We start from the raw sequence: 23381 nt of genomic DNA, 5'->3' as shown, positions 1-23381 counted from the left end.
ACCTTTCACCTTTAATGATCACTGCAAATTGGCAAATGTATGCACACTCACACAATTAACCAAGACAGTACGTTATACCTGCTTAGCATACATATTAGCATTATCCTTGTGAGCATGTCAGCATACTGATGTTAGCACCTGACCGCTTTCCAGTCAATGTCTGAGGTGGGAATTTCCCAGGTGCAACTTCAAACCTCCGAGCGCACCAGATGCAAGACACCAAAAGTGAACAAAAAAAATTGGCAGACAAAATCAAGTCTCCCTGATAAGTGTAGACACAAGAAAACCTTCTGCAGCCTCCTGGCATATATACATGAAAAAGAGGAGGGACATGACACATGAGATGGGTATGAGATGCCATTATACATATTGTTCGTATTTTTATGCTTGGAAACATATCTAAATATTTCACTCACAAGCCTAATACAAATACTGTCTTGTACAATGGAAACCAACTCTCTTCTGAGTGGTGCTGCATTTGTGTGACGTTGTTGTACTTTTTCTTGGAAACTTTCAAAGGTGTCGTATGTAAGAACTGACTAACTGCCAAGTACTGGTAAATGTACCTTGTTGGCTCAGTTAGCCTTGCAGCTAGCAGTCAGGACTGGGAGCTTGGAGCACCAGGGCATCTGTGTTTACACCGTTAGCTCAGGGTCTTTGGACCAGGACAGTGCTAGGCTAGCCTGTTAGCATGTGTATGCTTTGCAACACAATACACATGTTGTAAAATCATAACTGTTGTTCGCATTCTGTTGATAATTTCTTACATATTGCACCTTTCAGGCTCCAAAGTATCTGGACCGCATCATCAGTGCCGCCTCACTGAGCCACCGTAGGCCCTGTTTACAGATCAGTTACGTGACACTATTCCCAAGTGAACACAACAAAACACACATTAGTGAATTTCAATGACACTGTTTATTTATCACCACTTGACCTGTGTGTACGTGTGCTCGTGTGTGTGTGTGTGTGTGTGTGTGTGTGTGTGTGTGCACCTAACCATGTATTGTCTGTGTGTGTCTCTCCCGTATGATTGTAAAACCTTTGATATCTAGCCTAATTGTGATAGTCCCCCTTCCTGTACATGAACACATATTCTGCTAGTAAAAATACACAACAGGCCAAAACAACTCAACTGGTGTCTTCGCTACACACAACAAGGCCCAGCGTCTGTAAACTGTGAAAAGTAACAATCAAATAAGAACATCAACTTAATCCTTGGTTGGTGTGAGAGGGGTTCGCTTTTTCCACAACGAGGCGCTCCTCCTCGCTTTGATCGATACAAGTCTTGATTTTGTAGCACTTGGTATTATTAGATTGAATGACATTATGAGGTGTAGAAACTAACCAATGGTTACACAGTTTTCAGAAAAAAGTATATTGTATATATATATATAGTTATATATATAGATTTATATTCATTTATAAGCTTTAAAATAGCACAGTAAACACTTTGCACACATGATAAAAACCACTGAGTGTGTCTGATTGTTTATGTATAGGCCAATGGCATCGAGGGAACCACATCCTGGTAAAAGGGCCATTTCACTTTCTCCGTAGTCAGCTCAGGAAGGAGCTCGAGAACATGTTAGTCACTAGTTTCGAAATGAGAACATTCATTTGTGATATTTTTATCGTGGTATAGACTGGACATGTGGATTGTTTTAGTCTCCTTTTTCCAGTGCATGGGTCTGTTAAAAAACAAAACAAAACAAAAAAAAAACTCCTTCCTGAAGTGGCTAACCTCGAAAGAGGACTGAACCCGTTCTCCGGACCGCATGTTCCTGTCCGTAACGGTATGTTGGATTACGTTAGAGTCTGCACACTTTAACCACACAGAAAGAACAACAGAAACAAAAAAGAGAAGTTATATAAAGACAGTCAAGTCAAAAAACCGGAGATACAGAATTTATAGTACTGCACATCATCTCTGCTTGTCCCCCTTATCCTTTTTTTTCTGCGTCTTGTTAAGACCTGTACAACACCTGCTCGCTCTCTTTCTCGCTCGCTGTCTGTCTAATTGTCTTGTCTCTCGCTCAGCCTCCTTGTTTTTCCCCCAAACAGTCTCTGTACAGTTGGCTTAGTGGTGACCATAGAAATAGCTAAAGGGTTCCGTGTGACATTGGTTGAAGTTTGTACAGAAACATTAGTTTTTTGTTTTTTGTTTTTTTCTTCATGTAAACAGGCACACACAGATCTCTAGAGGCTAACTCCTCGGTCCAAAGAAATAACCAAAAAAAAACCAAAATCAAGGAAAAAAAAACACCTCTGTGAGTTGATCGGTCCCTCGTCTTCTCCTTCTCCTTCTTCTTGTTTTGTATTCCTCTGTCCGTCTCGGTTCCTCTCCTCTCGTCTGCTGCTGATGACTTTATAATTTTCACCACATGTCGAGCGTTGCGGGCCCCGGTCTCAGTCCTGCTGAGAGGAATAAGGCCTTGGATTGCTCCTCACATATCTAGAGGTTTACAGCTACTCAGTATTTATCTCTCCTCTCCTCCCCCGGCGACCACCGCCAAGGCTTTGTTACAGTTCGCCACCCGAGATAATGAAGCTTAGCCAAGGTTGTAGTTGTCCAGGTTGCCGTTTGTTTAGTTTTGTTTTTTCGCTGTCTCTAGCATCAGTGTTGGTGGTCTAGTACAGAAATTCACGCTGTCTCCGACAGGTCCACGTGGAACGAGCTAGCAAATCCTTTTGCGGGCTGCAAAGACAGAGAACACACTCGTTAAGACAAGTGGCACCCCCTCCCCTGAGACTTTTTAGTGACACAGGCGGCTCGAAATACCATCTCTTGAAGGATACGTGCCACAAAGGACTCCGTGTGAAGTTATTTATATACCCTAGAGGCTGGTCTTCGCAGTGTAATGGTAAAGCTAATTTGGGAATTAGGTAAAAGAGAAAAAAACAAAAAAAAAAAACACGTCCATCAGAAAAGATAAATGTTCAGAATTTAGTGGGTATATAATGCATCCATATAAAATACACACAGCACTAATTGCTTCATTAATTATCTAGAAATGGATCATTAAACATTTACGAACCCTTTTTCAAGGCAACCCTGGCGATCAGAGCCTCGCCGAAGCCAGTAGTAGCATGTGCTGCTATTTTTAAAAGTAGAACATGATGCCTATTGGTTAATAGAGCGTCAGCCTCTGGGACTGTTCTCATATTTTTTACAGACTGATGAACAACAAAACCTTTTGCCGTGGCAGCACGGGGTCAATTTATTTCAACAGACCGGGAAAAACGGGTGAAATCGTAAATCAAAAAAAAAAAAAAAAAAAGAAAGAGTCAAATGAAATATAATGAAGTTGTGAGTTTTTGGACCGAGCGAATATGGAGTGCATTTATCCCAACCCTGCGAGGCAAACGAGATGAGCAGACGCACAGGCAGCTATATTTGGAGCAAAAGCAGGCTCGAGCACCTAAAGGCTAAATACAAATTATTTTTTTCTCACAGACGTGATGCGCGAGAGAAAGATTGTCTGGCTCCTGTTCACTAACTCGCAAACAAGAGGGAGGGGGAACAAAAAAACAAACAAACAACAAAGCAGGTTACGGCGCTCGTCTTTTTACCTGCAGAGACGGCCCACAGTCAGCATGCAGTATCATGGTGGATGGTGGTTAACATGGTGGTGACTTGACTGGAAATGACTTCTCTACTGAATGTGTATATCGAATCCATTCTCTACCCTAAGAGCTAATAGAATATTCATGTAATGTGGAGCTCGGAAAGCAATTCAAAGCGGCCAGAAGTGTCCTGCCGTCCTCCTCTAAAGGATCCGATTCTGCTTCTTTACAAGCTGGGAGCTCAATTTTATTCCAGTGGACGTCAATATGTTTCATTCTTCCAAATTTAAGCCTTCCTCGTGGTGTAATAGTTTCCCTCCTTTTTTCCTGCACACAAACTTGTGCAGGTGACTTTTTTTTCCAAGCGAATAATCTTGACCTTGGGGTTGACAAACCCACCTCACCCACCCTTCTTTATGTCAGGTATTGATCCGCAGGCAGGCGAGTATAGATACTCGAGACATCCTTTTTAGAACAAAATGGACCTCAATCCTTGTGAAGAAAGATGCGAGCGTGGGTTGTGTGTTTCACCTTTGGAGATATTCAGTAGGGAAGTCATCGCGCTCGAGCAAAACTTGAGTTGTTGAGAGAATGAAATAAAAAAAAAAAAAAAAAAAAGATGTCCTTTACAACTACCTTATATTCCCTGTCTGTACACTCCGAATCATGTTTTAAACTTCAGATGGCTTTGGATGGCAGGTGTGTGGAGATGTCAGGATTAGAGAGTGTGCTTGTGTCGGTGACCTTTACTTATATGAGCATCAGATTGGAAAGAATTTCGAGGGGGAAATTTAGAGAAAAAGAAAAAAATAGGAAAGAAAAAGGGGCCACAGCAGTTTAACACGAGTCCAATTCAAAAATGTTTGTTTATTTTGTAATAATATAATCACATGTTTACAGACATTATTTGGGGTTAGGGTGGGGTTAGACTGAATTGGTCAAGGTGGGTTTTGGAGAGGGGGGGAGTTAGCAATGATAGGACATTCTTTACATCTGACAAAAGAAACGATAAGTTACAAAATAAAAATAAATAAATAAACAATACAAAAAAACTCAGAAGTCGTATTTTCTAAGAAAAACTCCTTCAAAATTGAAGAAATAAAAAAAAGAAAGCTGATGAGCAACATATAAAGTCCAGATCAGAATCAAGAGGCAGATTCATGGTCCCCTCCTTTAGTATCTGTGCTGGACCAGACCGAAGTCATAGGGTCCCAGGGAACTTTCATACTGATACTCACAGAGAAAGGTGGGTTTGTACGGTAGGGTCCCCCTATCATACTCTTTCCTCTCTAGCGTGCTGGAGCTGTACTGCTGCTGTTGCTGATGGAGGTGATGGTGAAGGCTGTGGTGTGACTGTGACCTTTGACCGTCCTTGCCAAAGGTGGAGAATGACCTATCGCTGGACGAGGCGGTGGACGAGGTCATGGTGAGTTGCTCGGAGAGGTTGACGGAGGAGGGTACCTCAGTGTCGGGCAGCGTGGCGTCCATGCCGGGGACGTGCAGGTTGCTGCGGTAGTCCGGCCCCTGGCGCCCGTCGGACGGCACGAAGGACGGCATCCAGCAGCGGTCGGAGTGGCCCAGGGCTTTGCACTCCTCCGTGCAGTTGGAGAACAGGTCAGCGCCTGAGGAGAGGATACAGATGGAGGGACGGAAAGCGGAGATGAGGCGAGGGGGAGATGGAAGGGTGGGAAATGTGGATGGAAGATTACAGAGATAAGTAAAAGGAAATAAAAAAAAACAAAACAAAGACAGAGCATGAGAGGAGAGGCGAGGAGCGGAAAAAGGCGAGATGGAGGTGGAGATGAGAGAAGGGGACCAGAAGAGAGAACATAAGTTAGCAATCATTTGCCAATGTCGCGAGCAGAAAAAGTGCAGCAAAAGCCATTCATCAAACAGACAAGGCCAACATTGATGAAGCGAATTGTTTGTTTTCCTCCACACCTCATTCATTCCGAATGAAATGTGCAATCAAAGTGATGTGGTGTTGCGAAAACATTTCACCCCCTCTCCACGTCAACATCCTCAGACTCACAATTGATTCCCAAACACCAAGAGACAAACTGCGAATCCATATTCCATCATCCCCGCGCAAGGAAAAAAAAAAAACGACAATTATCTTAAGAAACGCGCCACAAAAACCAACAAATTCTCGGCTGTGTGCGTGTGTGTGTGTAATCATGCTCTAATGTCAATCATCCCTAAACAAACCGACAGAGTGCGTAATTGACAGAGAGAGCTGCTGCCAAAAAACAAAACATCAACATAAAAAAAAGATTAAATTAACATCTGAAATGATATAATAGAATAACACACACACACACACACACACACACACGGCTGGCATGAAAGAGGTACCAGTTATGTTAATTACGCTCTCTTAGAACAGAATAAAGAGAGGAGAGCGAGGGGGAGAGAAGTGCACCAGCGACATTATAAAAAGGGAAGAGAAAGGAAGAAAGAGACGTGAACTATGATACTATGATGACTCTCATCATCGTAATGAGACTCCGCAGCCATTATCCCACCTCGGCACGCAGATCGGATTTGTAGGTTTGCCAGTTCCCGAGTCTAAAAAACCACAAACAAAAAAAAAAAAAAAAAAAAAGGAGGGTGCGGGGAAGCGTCGAAATGGCGGGATCAAAGCAGGAGACGAGCATTTTTTTGAGGAGGAGGAGGAGGATAAATAAGGAAACGGGCACGAGGAAAAAAAAAAGGAAAGAGATAGAGAAACAAAGAGAGCAGAAAATCTGTATTTCCCCGTGGCTGAGGAGGGAGGGAGGAGGTCGGAGGGGAGTTCAGATCAAAGGGTCCACTTACACAAATCTATTCTACCGATCCATTCAGCTGATAATGCCACTGTTCATCTATTACTAAAAGCAGACACACACAAACAATGCAGCGTAAGCATGCTCATGTATAGGTATTAGGCTGCAGAGGGAGATAAGACTTTGCGGAGTGGACAAACACAGAGGAATCATCTTGGGGGGGGGGTGAAAGAATCCTTTACATCACTTTTTATAATCAGAATTGATCAATCCCACCACCCAAGTGAAGTGGTATAAAACTTTAATAGCATCTGTCATAATATAAGACGCTCCGCTTGTGTTCAACTTTACCTGCACCTCGAAGGAAAGAGACTAAGTCTCAAAACACCAGCCTGTCACAGATTATGGATTATCTCCACCGACAGCCAAGAAGAGGCGAGCGCGGGGTAAAAAGCGTCACCAGTCACGAAAGCGGCGGCAGCAGCGGCGGCGGCCGTTGTCAAGAGCTTTTCACTTTTTGTTTCTGTTTGTTCTGTCAGACGGGAACGCCGACTGCTCTACTGGTCCGCGCATTTTCAGACATGTTTCTGCAACGTGACGCCAATTTAACGAGTCTGAGAAGAATAAATAAATAAATAAATAAAAATAAAAATGAATAAAAAGCTGTGTGTTGGAAACATTATCGTCGCCGGTCTTCTCGTGACAACCAGGCAAGGTTGTGATTTATATATCTGGACAAAAAAAAAAAAAGAAGAAAGTGTCCCCGATCCAGATGAAGACTCAATTAGAACGTTGATATCCTCACACACACCGAGTTCACTTGTTACAGCACAAAGCAACAAGCTCAACGAGTACGCGGTGTCAGGTACAGCAGGTGCTCTTTGTCCTGGGTTTTGCCCCTCAGGCTACATCGGCACCTTCAGTCTGAGTCGCACGTACGTCGCACTTTTTAGACTTTGTTTGCTATGTTGCCATTAATCAGGAAAGTGTGATACTCCAGTTTCATCATAATGTCTTCGATATAACTTAAATTTAGCTTTAACCAGCAGCGGAAAGAGGAAGTAGACTGATTAATGAGTATAACTGCATTTGTTTAGTTAGCAGCAGAAGAAGGGGCTGATTAAAGGGGCAGTACTCATTTTTTTTTTAGAGAAGAAATCCAAACTCAGACGTTTAATATTCATGACGTTAATAATGTAATGATACAAACGCAGATATTATATTATCATCTGTCTTTTTCACAACTGAATACACAAGCTTTTCTCAGAGGAAAATAAGGTCCCAAGAACACTGCCTGAAGCCAGAGAGGCGGCAGGGTCCGCCGTACGTAAACAAAGTGAAACAGCACGAAATTAAACTAGTTCAGTCGACGAGGATCTTTCTCATCTGACTGATATCTCGTCCTCAAAACCACATAGCGTGCCTTCAAATCAAATGAATAAAAGCAGTAGTTTAGTTTGTTTTTGTCCTCGTCGTGCCCCCCCGTCTTCTGACACAAAACAAACAAAAAAACCAACACTTGAAACTCAATATCATAGGCCGAAAGGATGGAAGACAGGCGGAAAAATGACAAGGCACAGCGCTCATCTCGACCAATCAGAGACTAATCAGAGGCACTAACAGACGCTAACATTAAAAAAGCTGTCTAAACATGATTCAGTGGCGGAACAGCTAACCTGACATTGCATTAAAACATATTTACGATTGGCGGTAATACCATATCCGGTGCAATGTAAACGCTGCACAGCTCATTATTAGCTACAGCGCTGTCAACACATCGTCTGAGGAGCCAGAGCCGTGCCTGATTCTATTCCTGCCCTTCGTGCGCATTGTGTGGATCGTGCTGCTAATTCAGGCCTCACGGGGAGCGAGACAGGCAACAGAGGCCCGCGCCGTGGCCAGAGAGCCGGAGGAGCCACGAGGGCTCGCAGACAGGGGACAGCGAGGGGCCAAACAGACGGGGGGAAGTCACAGATTTCACAGACAGAGACAGCAGGCAGGAGTAGCAGCAAGACTGCGGGAACCATAAGGAAGGAGAGGGGAGACCTGGGCAATCGCAGATGGAAAGAGCAGTGGCCAGAAAAAAGACAAGGGAGGGACGGGGGTTGTGGGGGGGGGACCTGGGCGATCGCAGATGGAGGCGAGAGAGGGGTCACACAGACAGGGAGAGGAATTTGATTAAAGCACCCGAAGTGAAAAGTCTCCAATTAAACGCTGGGCTTTTTTTAATGCACTTTAACCAAAAAGGAACTGTTTTCAGCCTATCTCCCCCTCTTATCTAACTATCCGTGTGGGGCTGGAGCCTATCCCAGTTTAATAATGAATAAGAATGTATGTATATAATGTAAAAAAAAAAAAAAAAACTTGGGGATGTAAAACTATGATTAAACTTTCATAGACTTAATTAAATAAACCCAGGATTAACGGCTAAATCTTGCTTTCCTGTGGGATACACAGAGCCTACAACGGGCTCCAACACTGTTCTGGGTTATTTACTTAAGTAAAACTGCAGAGGAAGAAGCACCGAGGGCAAATAGCTGCACACCAGAGCTGACAGCTGCTTTCTTTGTATTTTTTTTTTTTTTTTTTTACATATCGCGTTTGATTCGGCAGGTTTTTTGAATGCGTCTATTCCACGGAGAGCCGGCGCCGGCCTGTGCTTCTGCAGCCAAAGGGGGTTCGTTTGTTTCCTTCACCTCCTTGCACATGTTGCTCGTGGGTCAGGGGCAGCTCTGCGCTCCAGAGGAGTCGGAGAAACTAAAAAAAAGGAGCGATCTCAGAAAAAGCGCAGAGCTGGGAAGCTACTCCGGAAGATCTATGGTAATGCTAATGCGGATTCTGAGTGGCGTTGGCTTGCATTTGCCCTCCGATTCAACCCTGGAACTAATGTTTATTTATGTCTGTCTTTAAGAGGTTGGGGGGGGGTGCGCTTAAATTGTGGCATTTCTGCTAATTCCCACCTTGCAGTTAGCCTTTAGCCTTTTAATGGACTTTTGGCAAATTAACTTCCTCCTCGGACACATAGGGGTGCTGACCCCATGGCCCTCCAATCAACTCGGTGCCGCTGTGCGGACAAAGCCTCGATGCCTAAGCTCCTGCATGCGGAGAGATTTAGGCACAGGTGCAAAAATCCGAACATGAGACTGCAGGAAGCCAACAGACATGCACAAAGATAAAGATGCAGTTTTAATGTCAGAGGATTAAGGGGAACCTCGGGTCGCTCCTTATTGCACACATCTCTGCATATTATTAAACAGGCACATTGTGCTTGGGATACGATTTGCAAAATATAGTCTGCAGCAGTCACTGTTTACCGTACGTCAGGCACGGACGAACTCCTGTCACCAGCCTCCAAACGACTCGGTGATTTTTTTTTTATTTTTATTTTTTTCTGCCTACCGGCTCCCTCTTAAAAAGAAAAAAAAAAACAACAACAAAAAAAAAAAAACAGCAACATCAACACGTATGTTTGCAAACACACACTCCGCCCTTAAAAATACTCCTCTCTCGGCGCGCAAAGATATGTAAATGTACACAAGTAAACAGACAGACAGGCCATGACACCACATGACACCCAGTGGCTGTTGATTCCCCGTGAAGCACCTTTTCTTCCTCGGGCGGGAAGCAAAACAACAACCAAAACAGTGACTGGCAATGACAGGCCCTGCCAGCAGCCCTATCTCTCATCGTGACCTCATCTAGACAGGAAGAACATGAGCGCGCGCACACACACACACACACACACACACACAGGGGGGAGACGCAAGCGATGCAACACAATGCAAACACAATCTACTTGCTAATAAGCAATCAGCACGTCTGTTCAGTTTTATTTATTTATTTTTTTATTTTTTTACTTTTTGCTGCTGCTGCTTCTTTTTTCTTCATTACATCTCGGAGTGTTTCCGAAATCCCACGTCGCTGTGATTTGACTAATTGCGCTGCCTGACATACATCCAGCAACTGGGAGCGGGGAAATGAGGGGAAAACAAATCCTGGGAAAACACGAGCCCCGTGTTTCGAAATCACTTCTGCCGGGTATCTATCCGCAGTCGTTTCCCTCCCCGCGTTCGCCCGACCGTCTGTCTCCCCCTCCCTCCCTCCCTCCATCTCTATTAGTCCCTCTGTGTCTCTCTTTCTGTCTCTTGTTATTTTCTCTAACATTTAATCCTCTCTCTCTCTCGCTCTCTCAAAAGAAACCAACAACACTCCCCGTGCCCCAGGTGGAGGGTGTCTTCTATCCATACCTCTGTTTTTTATCTTGTCCTCCCCTGTTCCGGAGAGAATGCAGACACACAAAACGTCAATATTTGGACAGCAGCTCAGGACGGCAGGGGAGCAGCGTGGCTCCCCTACACGAGTTGGCCGGCGAGGGCTGCGATGAGTAAACCGGAGACCTCACAGGGGCTAAAGTAGAGCGAGGTGGTTTCCCGCCACATCCAGTAATGACAGACAGAGAAATCGTCCTGAGTCTCCTAGAAACAGCTACCATTTTTCGATGTTTGTTACGTGTCAACCGGGGCCGGGGAGGGAGAGCCCAGATGGCCGCCTGCCCTGATGGTGTCCGTTTGATTAATATGGCTCCTTAGATATTGTTAGAACAAAGGTTCTGGATGACCACTGATTATTGATCTCTGGTTTGCATCACTTAGTCTTACTATTAAAATGCAACGAGCTATTACAGAGAGGCTGGCCTAGACTGTGAGTCAGACGAAACGCACTGGAACACTGAGACCGTAGTAGTAAGTAAGGATACTGCACCATCTTGGCTCAGGGTGGTTCTGGTTTATCACAGCTCAGGGATTATTTTCTTCATTTTTGCCATCATGTTCCTCTCAGTTAAAATGTGCACTGTGCAGTTTTAAGCTAAAGTAACTGTAATCAGAAGAGAAAGTTCTTGTGTTCTTGTCTTCTTCAGTGACTGACTTTTTTTTTTTATGCCTTAACACACTAAATATAGAAACCCTCTTCAGAAGATGACTGAATAAACTGACTAAACCTTAAAGGTCAATGCAATTTCTTACTGTTTCACTGTGTCTATATGTGGCGGACCCTGCCACCTTCTCTAGCTTCAGACAGTATTCTGGGGGCCTTATTTTCCTCTGGGAAAAAGTACATGAGAGCACTCGAACATGTCCCGCCCCCTCTCCTCTTTGCTCTTTGGCTAGCTAGCTGGTTGCAAAAGGAACAGTGCACACAGATCGAGTTGCTAAGTAGCTAATGCTCCATCTCCCATCCAGCTTTCTCTTCATTTGAAACACGGCGTTTCTATTTAAAATGCTTTGTGTCAGGGGAAATATTAATGTTCGTCAGTGGTGGTGTCAGTAGCGGCTTGTGCAAGTTAGCGATTGGTTTAGAAGGAGGTTAGCTCGGTTGTAAAATATAATACAGCCAGGGCAGTCGGTGTTCATCCAGAAACTGCCTGTTCTGTTGCATCTGCAGGTAAGAGAAGAGCTGTAGACATTCCTGTGAAGATTATTCTCATTTGTGACGCCGTGTTTGGATGTTTACAAAGTTATTAACGTCAGAAAGCACAGCGGCTAACGAGCATTAGCATCAGTAGCTTACTAGATGCTAGTGCAATGGCCTCAAAGTAATTTAAGGCACCTGTGTGATTGATATGATCAATATTTTATTGGTGAATGCTTTCAGGGTGAGCGCTGTGGTTATGTTACTGGCTTATCTTGGGCTGTAACCCCGAGTTTAGAAGGAAGTCAGCGCAGACTGGACGGCAGCAGTCGCGTTTGCGGCACAATAAAATCTTCTGGCACCTGAGGAGAAGCGGCCCTCATTCAGCATGTGACATTTGGCCGACGTGGGCGTTTGATTAAAACCTGTAAGCTTTGTAGTCGAAGTAGTGTCTTACACTGCCGGGCTTATATAACCGCGCTGCAGCGTCCACCAATCTCAGCAAAGAAGTGCACAAAAAAAGTGGAAATCCATTGTCAGTAGCATGCTGTTGTGTACTTAAGTGACGCAAGTGTTAACAAAATGTGATGTAGTTTATGTTCTCTACCGGAGAGGAGAGTGTAAATCAAGGCTACCGGTCACAGATCTTGACATCATAGGCTATTTTGTGTTGTTTTTGTTGTTGTCGCTGTGTGAAGTACGGCATGGAGGGAGCAGATGCACACTGACGCTCAGTCTCTGGGAAGGAACGATGATATGTGTGTTACTCACCGCAGACAAAGCATGCTTATTACTCCCAGGAGCTCATCTTACCGCCTGAAGTTCAACTTCAGGAACAGATGTCCAAGGCCCCGCTTTGTGGCTGTGACAATACATCTTTTTCATATTTCCATCTTGTGTTTTTTCAGCAGCTCAGGGGCACATTCATACGGGTTATCACAGAGAGTGAAGAAGGCTTGTGTCCCCCTTTTCATCCTTTTCAGGGCTGGAGACACTCAGGCCCATTCAGTTCATTGAGAGAGCGCAGCCTATTCATACCAAGAACACATTCATCTCGACACTCGACAAGACGCATATCGGCAATCATTACTTTACACGTGTAATGTAATTCATGTGTGAGTGCGCTGAAGTCAACGCACTCCATCCACCTTTACCAAGTTATACAAAAAGCTGCGTTTTCTACATGCTGATCGCGAGATCAGAAAAAGACTGGAAGCTGTCAGGTCAATTAGTTAATCAAACCGATTGATCCTGCCCCTTTTTTCTCTGCCGTGACTGCCATCGATATCCAACGAGCCAGTCGGCTCAGAAGTGGCGACATCTCCACCTGTTGCAATGCAAATTGATTTTTCTATTTAACGAGGCAGTGTTTTTTTTTTGTTTTTTTTTAATCCTATTAGCCGTAATAGAATTGTACTGTCTCATGTCACACTGAGATACTTTCCTCTTGTTTATGTTATTGCCGACAAATGAGTTCCAGAGGTCTGAGTGTTGCTTACTTGTCGTGCATTTTAACTATGTCAGCCCCCCGTTAGAGGAAGTGTTCTGGTCTCATTACTCCTGATTGAATGACATTTGCCTCTCTCACGATTCGCTGTTTCTTTGTTTTGCTCTTTCTTGATGGGGAACTGAGAAATCTTTGGGTTTTTGCACACTTTTTTTTAATTTTTGGGGGGGATAAAACAAGCTATTTTGACACATCACTTCCGACTCTGGGAAGCATTTGTTTTCTTTCCTTCCCCCTATGTTCTCACACATGATTCGCAAATTGATGATGAAAATTATAGTTAGCTGCAGCCTTAGTCTCGTGAAATCGCTCTTGACTGCTGAGCCGAAGATGTTTTCTTGACCGAAAGGGTTTTCTGTAGAGTGACCTCTCTTTACTCTTTCTGCTCTTTGTTTCGTCTGTTATTTCATTGCCATGCAAGCGAAGTTATTGTCTTTTGTGAACACCCAGCCTTTTGAGGTGAGGTCCCTCTGTTTCTTTCATTTTTGTGAGCTTTTGAAGGACAAGCCTGAGCCCTTCTTCATGCTCTCCCCTGTCTTTGCCAGTATCTGGGGCCTGAGGGGAGGGTGCCTCAAAACCATGTATGCTAAATTCCCTCTGACAGCTCCCTGACATGGCAAACGGCAACACGGTGCCCGCCACTAATTCATAATCAGCCATCTAATACACCGTCGCCACAGTGATTTAATTGTCCCATTTGTCACGGCTGTTGTTCTCACCAAAACAAACGTCATGATGATCATCATTTCCAGTCGTCCCAGCCGTCACGCAGCCTTCCGCGGCTGATCGAAGGATCCTCAGATGTCACTTTTTTTTTTTTTTTTTTTTTTTTTTGCCCCGCTGATGAATATTCCATCCTCTCTTATCTGTCACCGTTTTTGTTTTGCTCGCTCACTCTCGCCGCCACCTCCTATTAGGAAGATGAGGGGAAATAACGAAGAAAACAGTGTCTAATTTGAATCAGGCGGCCTAAAATAAAATGGCTCAGCTGGATGGGTCTGGGGGGGTGGGGGCTGGGGGAGGGAGGTAAAAGGTGTGGTCGTCAATCAGTGGTGCTCCTGGCTCCTGACGCAGCGGTGCCTCACTCCAGACGCGCCGCTTTCAGGAAAAGAAAAAAAAAAAAGCCATTTGCCCACTTTTTTTAAAGGTATCTGCTGATATCCCAGCCTCACAGGCAGTGTCCCTTTGATTTAGAACCGCGTCAGGAGACTTATTTTCTAAAGTGTCAGACGAGCGGCCGAGCGGGAAGCTACGGCAGGTGTAGTTGATGATATGCCAACTGGAAATGGTTTTTCCCCCTGATTTGAAATATTCTGAGGTGCGCCGAAAAAAGAGAGGGGGGGGGGGGGGGGGGGGGTTGGCGGCGCGCGTCCCGTGAGGAAACCATGCCTCTAACCCTCCTTTGATAATTGCTATGCAAAGGTTCTAGAAATGAATTACTGATCAGCCGAGTGTTGCGGAGAGCCAACGTGTGGGGGAGACAGAATGAAGGATGAGACCCCGCCACAAACCCTGGAAGAGAATATGTGTGCGCCTCTCTCTCTCTCTCTCTCTCTCTCTCTCACACACACACACACACACACACACACACACACACACACACACACACACACTAGATATGTAAATATGTATACTGTTGGTACTCGCTTAACATATGTGTGCGTGTGTGTATGTGCGTGTGTGCTTGCAGAAAGCCATATAAACACACGTGGTCTATACATAGCCTTGGCTCAGCCTGGCTCTTCATGGCATGTTCATGCAAAACCGAAGCACATGCACTCAGCTTAAAACCCTGGCAGGTGAGCGCACGCAGCAACGTGGACAAACACAGTGTTGCAACCCACACCTAGATGAGCGGCGGCATTCTAATTCCTATATTTACACAGGGAGTAAATCACAGAGAGAGAGAGAGAGAGAGAGAGAGAGAGAGGCGGATGAACAATAGGTGTGCCTATATAGAGATGATATACAGCTGGCAGCGTGCCAGGCACCAGCTACCACTCTCTCCTCTCCCACTGAATCTCATTTAAGCTTCCCTGAGTACCGTCTCTAAGGAAAACTCCTTTCCAACGCAGACATCATCGCCCAGCCCTCGTTTTTTTCTTTTTTTTTTTTATTCATCTCCCACACACGCGAGCGGGATTACATACAGGTATCATGTACACTCCGCCCACACCTCCGAATCAAACAGCGGCATACCTTTACGCCCACGCGTAATGGCGCACGCGGTTCCGTCTGGGTTTTTTTTTTTCTTCTTTAAAGACTTCTGCGCAACACAAGAGTCCCTCCATTCCAAAGTACCGGTCGTGTGATATAACCTCCCATGGAGTGGTAAGCTGTTCCCCTCTCTAAATCCAACATGAGGAACAAATGTTGGTTCCCTCGTGTGGAATGCGGCGAACGGCACCGACTGGGTGCGCTCCCTCCCCAGGCCAGCGCCTGACGAGCAAGCTCGGAGCCAAACGGAGCTGAGGAGACGCGCTTGTCGGTGCGCCATTACGTGCTCTGAAGCACACTCGCAGGCCGGAGCGCCTTGTCAGGGCCGATCCCTCACTCAGGTCTGAGGTGAATAGACTGGAATGCGCATCACGTATCCATGCAACCTATACTCCTTGTTATCCCGTCTCTCTCTCTCTCTCTCTCTCTCTCTCTCTCTCTCTCTCTCTCTCTGCTCTGAATTGCAAAAGCGTGCAATTGAAAAAACAGCCGAACTCGACATGGCGTTGCTTCATTCTTGATGCAGAGAGAAAGCGCGGTTCTTCGTGTTCTGCGTGACGCGCCTGGCACACCCAGCACGACCGCTCACTGCCACCGCGTCATTAGTAACTCCAAACACCGTAGATCGTAATGGAGGACCGCTCACTCCTCCTAACAACACCTAACCGATCCGCTTTATTTGTATTCCCAGCGCCGGTATGATATTTGGCAGGCTCCGGTCTAGACAGGGGGGCCTTGCGCTAGCCGTGCCGAACAATCCGTCAGAAGGGAAAAGGGCAATTCAATATGAAATGAGATTTTGTATTGCTCCACTTTTTTGTCTGACTCCACTTTGATCAATAAACAGGTACTAACCTAATAGAATTTTAGAGAGAACAAGAGGGGGGAGGCTTATGATAAGGCCCGACGCCTCGTCAAAGACAAATCCACCGCGCTGCAAAGCGTGGCGGAGAGAGACGAGAGCCGGCGAATAAACCTGAAGCGAGAGTGCGCAGAGGTGGGGAGGGAGGGAAACGTTCCCTCACTCCAAACACCTCACCGTCACCTTTAGTTATGGAGGTGGAACTGCTAATGTGCTCGATCAGCTGAACCTCTCACCAACAAAGGCGGCGCTTTACGCCGACTGCGAGGCTGATTGAAATGCATCTCATTATATCAATTTAGCCTCCATAGCCTGTCTTTTCGATGACTGAGCCTATTGATCGGCGCCACTAAAGCAAGCGAGAGTGCGCAGAGGTGGGGAGGGAGGGAAACGTTCCCTCACTCCAAACACCTCACCGTCACCTTTAGTTATGGAGGTGGAACTGCTAATGTGCTCGATCAGCTGAACCTCTCACCAACAAAGGCGGCGCTTTACGCCGACTGCGAGGCTGATTGAAATGCATCTCATTATATCAATTTAGCCTCCATAGCCTGTCTTTTCGATGACTGAGCCTATTGATCGGCGCCACTAAAGCGCTACAGGGCCCTCACACCGAGTCGCTGTCCTTTCAGCACCGCTCTGTGAAGCAGCAGCACGGTTTAGCGACAGACACACACAGAGAGAGAGGCAGGGACGGAGAGGGAGAAGAATTCCCCCCCTATTTTTTTTTTTTCCTTTTTTCCCTTTTCACCCGGGTGTGAAATACAATCAACGCCTCTGGGTTCTGTTCATGCCAGCCAGCCAGCCAGCAGCACCGGAGCCCGGGCCTCCGCACACTCTCAAATTAAGGAAATTAAAAGTCACCGATGCGCACCAACAATTCAGCATTATCACACTCACAACCGCAAATACACACTATGGAAACAGATTAGGGGGGCAGTGCGTGCGTGTTTGTGTGTGTGTGTGTGTGTGTGTGTGTGTGTGTGTGTGTGTGTGTGTGTGTGTGTGTGTGTGTGTGTGTGTGTGTGTGTGGGAAGGAGGAAGAACTCACCGGCCGAGTGACCCCGGTTGGTGGCATCGTGGTCACTGTCGCCCTGCTCGCTGTCGCCGTGACCACTGTCTTTGGAGCTGACGATGTCTGCCTCTTGGAACGCCGAGCTGGGGAAGAGGAAGAGGGGACAGCGCCGGGACGCGAGGTTAGAGGGGGAGACGAAGGAGCAGGGTGGGGGTAAATGAGGGGCAGAGAGAGGGAGAGAAAAAAAAAAGGGGGGGGGGGAATCAGAAATCAACACCACATTAATACAGTCACGGTGGCCGTCAGGAGTCTAAATTGGATGTTACACATGGCGTGTAATGAAATCCAGCATTAGAGCTTTAATAGGCGCTGCTCTGTCAGTTACGGGACTGATGCCAAATTGAAGATGAACGTTATGGACACGTTGGGAACCATGTAGCCTCTCAAAGCCACAATTAACGATGCGGAATATACAGGATTCACACTGATGGGTGTAATATTCAATTTTATTGATATGTGAACAGGCTGAGGTTCCACGAGGCCTATTGGTTGTTATAGGTCCTCTGGTGGCGGATGATATGTGGCTCGGTTAGGTATTGCACATTGGTAATAATAATAATAATAATAATAATAATAATAATAATAATAATAATAATAATAATAATAATAATGTGTGCGTGTTTTCTTCGCTACCTGTTGACGCGTCTCGGTCTGTCCACCAGATAGCTGAGTTCTGCTCGTTGGTGTTTCGTCTGGGGGAAAAAAAAGAAAAGAAAAGAAAAAAAAACACAGAGACACACATTGAGAGCCCAGAAGACACACTATGATGAAGTACAGAGGAGGAAGGGGTTACGCTAAGTGAGAGGATACGTGGCTGAGCGCGCGTGTGCATACATCTGGCTGTCAAACGTGTTAAGTGTGTCAGAGGGAGCCGCGCGCCGACGGTGCGCGCATCCACTTGGTGAAGTGAGTGGGCGAGAGAGGAGACGGGAGCAAGGGAAGAGTGGGTTAGGAGAGGCGACTGAATGCGTAAATGATTGAGCCGCCCGATGCTGAAACTGAACAACCTTTGTTCACGGTGCTGCCGTGCTGGGTCGTGCGCGGAATACTTAACGCGCAGCAAAGGCGAGGCTGTGACTGGCTGTCTGGCCGCGCTCCAGCCACTCTGCAATCAACAGAACCCCCCCAATATGAAAAAAAAGGCCGTGCGCAAAGTTAGTCACCCCTCTTCTCCCTACTTCTGGCAACACTGTATAACCTTACAAAGAAACACCAACTTAACATTTCCTGGTCTAAAGCAGAGCCTGCTGATGTAACCACACGACCTCATTACGCACAGAGATGCTCTCTGACCGGGAGAAGTTTCTGACCATTGTTTTCAGGATTCCTTTTGACGCACAGGTAACCCTAACGTTCAAAAACTGAGAAGTAGACTATGCACGCGGGCACGCTTGTGTGTATACATTTATACATCGGGTAGACTAAATGAATGATGGCCAAACCTACGTTCAAAACTCCACATTTTACAAAAAGAAATGCGACTGACTGATTGACTGATAACATCAGCACTTTCTGGCCGAGCCCAGCCCGTTGCGCGCGACATAAAGGTTGATCTGACAGCGCTCTATCGCGAATAAAACTAAAAGGCCACATGAGATTTCACAATTGACACGTCCAATCACCATTACGCATGACAATGATTAAAGGCCACGGAGCAGAACAGCCGAGTCAATATCTGATGGCCCCTTCCATCCTCTCTGTGACTTTTGCCGCGCGTGACCTGCATGGATAAACACACTTTGACAGGAAGCAGGGGCGGCCGCTGATTTTGTCTGGAGGATCCTTAAAACGAGGTTAACCCCTTTGTGCACTTTTATTACAATCTGATGTGGAGCTCTGCGGGAGCCCTGGGCGACAGCCGCTGATTCAGCCTTCTCTTACCTCATTAGAGAGAATACTGCCGTTGGATATGATGTCCGGTTGTTGGTCACTGTAACCCGTGACTATGGCGCCGCAGGGGTTGGTGTGGTCAGTGTCAGTGCTGCGGGTCGGGCTGCACGGTTTCAGGAACATCAGGTCCGTTTTGGCGGACTCCGGTGTCAGACACACCTGGTAGCAGTAGGAGTTCTGGTTCTGGTGGTGGTGGGAGCCGAAGCCCCCTCCCACGCCGCCCACCCCGGACTCCTCTACGGGCACCTGCCCCACGGGTCCGACCCCTGACGTCACGTTGGTGCTCTGAACTAACATGATGTCGGATTTGCTCAGCTTCTTCTGTTTCCGGCCGCGGGCCTGCCTGCTGCAGCACGAGCCGCAGCACAGACAGCAGTCACCGGCCAGCAGGCACGTGTACAGGTTGAGCTTCTTGTCCTTTTGGCAGCGCACGGCCAGCACGATCATGGCCAACAGGAAGATGAAGGACACGGAGCCCAAGGCGATGATGAGAATGAGGGTGAGGTCGAGGGAGGTCTCCTTCGCCTTGGAGGCCGAGCCGCGATCCCCGCTGCGGCCTTCGACCACGCTGTCCACTAACATCACGCTCACACTGGCCGAGGAGGACAGAGGGGGCTGCCCGTGGTCCCTCACTTCGATCAGCAGGTCGTAGTAGCCCTGCGGGTCCCGCTTTGGAGAGATCCTGCGGGCTGTCCTCAGCTCCCCTGTCCTCCAGTCCATGCGGAACATCCCCATCTCGTTGCCCCGCAGGATGCTGTAGGACAGCCGTGCGTTCTCGCCATCATCCGCATCCATGGCCACGATGCGCGTCACCAGGTAGCCGGGCTCCGCGGAGCGCGGCAAGTGCTCTTTGGCTGTGCCGTTCTTACCGATGGGGGCTATTACAGTAGGAGCGTTGTCGTTTTGGTCTACTATGATCACATTTACAGTAGCATTGGAGAAGAGCTCAGCGGCACCAGAGTCTTTAGCCTGGACCATGAAACTAAACTCCTTCAGCTGCTCGTAATCAAAAGAGCGCAGCGCGTAAAGGTAGCCGGTGTCCTGGTTTATGGACACATAGGTGTCCACGGACATGCCCTGTATGTCACACTCCAATATGGAGTAGGTAATAAGAGCGTTCTGTCCTATATCAGGGTCCAAAGCGCTCACAGCGTGGATGAAAGCACCGGGCACATTATTCTCGGTCACATACACATCATAAACCGCCTGCGTAAAACGGGGCGCATTGTCGTTCTCGTCGGAGACGTGAACTTTAATGGACTTGCTGGTGGCGAGCGACGGCTGACCCTTATCTTTGGCCACCACGGTGATGGTGTAGGCGTCTGTGTTCTCTCTGTCCAGCGGCCCGTCCGTCACGATGGTGTAGTAGTTTTTAAAAGAGGATTTCAGCTTGAAAGGGACGTCTCCTAAGATCTCGCAGCTCATGTGTCCGTTCTCGCCGGAGTCCCGGTCCGAGACGCTGAAAAGTGCGATCACGGTGCCCGGGGCGTCCTGCTCGCTTACGGATTCAGTCACGGTGCTGAAACCTATCTCCGGTGTGTTGTCGTTCACGTCCACGAGTTTGACCAGCACTTTGCAGTGCGCGGGGACCGCGTTAGCCCCCAGATCTTTCGCCTGGACGTAAATCTGGTGCGTACTGCTCTCTTCGTAGTCCACCTCACCCGCCACCTCTATCCTACCTGTTCTGGCATCGATGTTGAATAAGTCCTTTATCCGCGGGGCGTTGTGGCTGCTGAAGGAATAAACTATCTCCCCGTTCTGTCCCTCGTCAACATCCGTGGCGTTGAGCTGGATAACCAGAGTGCCCACGGGCGAGTTTTCCCGCAGGTTAACCGAGTACACAGTCTGGTCAAAGGTGGGCGCGTTGTCATTCGAGTCCAGAACTTTAACGACCAGCAGCGCCGTCCCGGTCCGCTGCGGGATGCCCCCGTCCACCGCCGTCAGCACGTAGCGGTGCACCGCCTGCTGCTCCCTGTCCAGCGACTTCTCCAGCACCAGCTCCGCGAACTTGTTCCCGTCGCTCTGCGTCTGCACGTCAAGGTAAAAATAGTTATTATTCGTTATGGCATATGTGCTGAGCGCGTTTGTGCCCACGTCCGGGTCGAAGGCGTTCTCCACCGGGAAACGGGTCCCGGGGATGGCGCTCTCCGATATCTCCACGGAAATGTCGGTCTCGGGAAAGCTGGGCGGATTGTCGTTGATATCCATCACCTCGATCTCCACGCGAAAGAGCTCCAGCGGGTTCTCCAGAAACACCTCCAGGTGCAGTAGGCACGGGATGGTCTGCTTACAGATTTCTTCCCGGTCGATTTTCTCCTTCACCAGGAGCGCACCGTTCTCCAAGTTCACCTCCAGGTAAGGTGTTCGTGAACTAGGCACCGTCTGGAAGCGGCGAGCGGAAAGTTTGGTAATGTCCAGCCCCAAATCCTCTGCGATATTCCCAACCACGGAGCCCGGCTCCTGCTCCTCTGGCACGGAGTAGTGCAGCTGGGAGACAGCTCCATCCAGGATGGAGAGCAGGAATATTAACCGGATCATCTCCTCTCCCTCTCACAAAGTGCACTTCAAGACGGGGGGAAGAAAAAAAAAAGTGTTATTCCTTTTTCTTACAAGAAACGAGCATTTCCCATCAGCTCTGTCCGTAAAAAGGCAGTGAAATAAACAGCAACAAGGCTGTCCGACTGCGAAATTCCTCTCCTGTGCCTCGGGTCACTGGGACATTGTGTCGTTTCAGCTGTGAGAAGCACAGCCATTTGATCCGAGCTCCTCTGTTTTAATCAATTCTGCACCGGTCTGTGAGTTTTGGCGTCAGCGCAAACATTGCGGGCTGGAGCCAGGACGCATAGCCAACACTCCCTGTGCACAGAACAGACTGCCCCTTCTTCACATAAAGTCACACAAAAGCACGGGAAATTCCACACGAGCGGGAAAAAAGAGAACAGGGTAAAAAGGAAAAAAAAAAAAAAAAAAAGGACAAAGCCTCCTATTAACGCGCCGCGGAAACCTCCGACAAATGCAACTTGTGAATAAAGACTGGCGAATAACAGGACTTTCTCTCTATCTCTCTCTGCGAGGATGTAATCACTGCGCCTAAGCGCTCAAAGCGGATGATGTTCTCAGCTCGGCTTCTGTAAGGCGAGTGTGAGCAGCGGGGTTGGTTTTGCGCACAGCTCCTTTCCCCACCAGCCAATGGTATTCTCAAACACCGGGTGTAATGGCACCTGATTGGGGCTCCGCGACGCCAGCCAGAGCGCGCATCGGGCCCTCATAACAAAACCAGTTAAGTGCCGCTGCGCTCCTCTCTCCTCTCCTCTCCTCTCTCCTCCGGGCCCCAGCCTCAGTTGTAGCAGAGAAATTAAATGTTTTTTTTCTTCTTCTTATTTACGCATCCAGTGAATTAGGAAAGTCGAATAATAGCGAGTGACAGCTGGCATCTACGGGGATGTGTGCAGAAAACGAGAGGGCGACTATTTTAGATCATTGTACTGCAAAATATGACCATGATTGTATTTTCTCCACGGTGGCCAAAGGCTTTTCAATTTATTTATTTATTTATCTTTTTACTCAATTAAAGACAGAACGACCCCCGTGAGGTTGGCCTCGGCGCAATTATTTTCAACAGTTTGATATTAAAGCCGCGCTCTGATACCAACGCGTGAGTCAGAATGGAGCAACAAAAAGAGAGAGAGAGAGAGAGAGAGAGAGAGAGAGAGAGAGAGAAACAACATGCCCACAGCCAAAGACCACCATGTAAAAAAGAGCGTGCGCAAGTAAAGACAGCAAGTGACGCAATACCCCCACAGTGCCACGGCCGTCCCCCCCTCTCTCTCTCTCTCTCTCTCTCATATTCTGCCCTGAAACAATTTCAAACAAAGTACAATCTCCAGTTTTTTTTTTTGTTTTTTTTTTGTTTAGTTTTGTTATGTTCTGTTTTGTTTTCTCTGGTGCGGTGTGAGCGTCGTCGTGTGATCCGAGGCTCCATCAGAGGATCAGGACTCACACATGACTTCCTTTAATTCAGTGTAATGAAGCTCGATGCTTTAGTCCTACCGTGTTGCTAATAGCTCGGAGCCTATTAGTTCCCCTATC

At 47.2% G+C, this 23381-nt stretch overlaps 1 protein-coding gene across 3 annotated transcripts; it reads right to left on the bottom strand.

The window, feature by feature from the left end:
• Nucleotides 1-915: 915 nt before the first annotated feature.
• pcdh10a (protocadherin 10a) lies at nt 916-22813 on the bottom strand. Of its 3 annotated transcripts, none has more exons than XM_037115687.1 (5): nt 19284-22813; nt 18036-18094; nt 17379-17485; nt 4806-5189; nt 916-2698 (listed from the first exon to the last, which is right to left on the bottom strand). In XM_037115687.1, exons 1-5 carry the CDS (start codon nt 21828-21830, stop codon nt 2679-2681), a joined length of 3117 nt encoding a protein of 1038 aa, XP_036971582.1. In that variant the 5' UTR covers nt 21831-22813; the 3' UTR covers nt 916-2678. The 3 variants fall into 3 exon arrangements, with proteins under 3 accessions (XP_036971582.1, XP_036971591.1, XP_036971578.1); XM_037115696.1 differs by having other exon boundaries at nt 5029-5189; XM_037115683.1 differs by lacking the exon at nt 916-2698 and having other exon boundaries at nt 4399-5189.
• Nucleotides 22814-23381: the final 568 nt, after the last annotated feature.

This window comes from Acanthopagrus latus, chromosome 1 (genome assembly GCF_904848185.1).
Source record: "Acanthopagrus latus isolate v.2019 chromosome 1, fAcaLat1.1, whole genome shotgun sequence".
Taxonomy (NCBI): Eukaryota; Metazoa; Chordata; class Actinopteri; order Spariformes; family Sparidae; genus Acanthopagrus; species Acanthopagrus latus.
Note: the sequence above shows the minus strand (reverse complement) of the source record. Positions and strands in the feature narration are given on the sequence as shown.

Bases quoted from the DNA above. Each gene is read 5' to 3' on its own strand.
- pcdh10a (XM_037115683.1), bottom strand. From the start codon at position 21,830: ATGATCCGGTTAATATTCCTGCTCTCCATCCTGGATGGAGCTGTCTCC. The intron at 18,095-19,283 runs GTAAGAGAAGGC...TTTTTCCCCCAG, and splicing joins GCAGTATTCTCTCTAATGAG to ACGAAACACCAACGAGCAGA. The intron at 17,486-18,035 runs GTAGCGAAGAAA...CCTCTTCCCCAG, and splicing joins AGACCGAGACGCGTCAACAG to CTCGGCGTTCCAAGAGGCAG.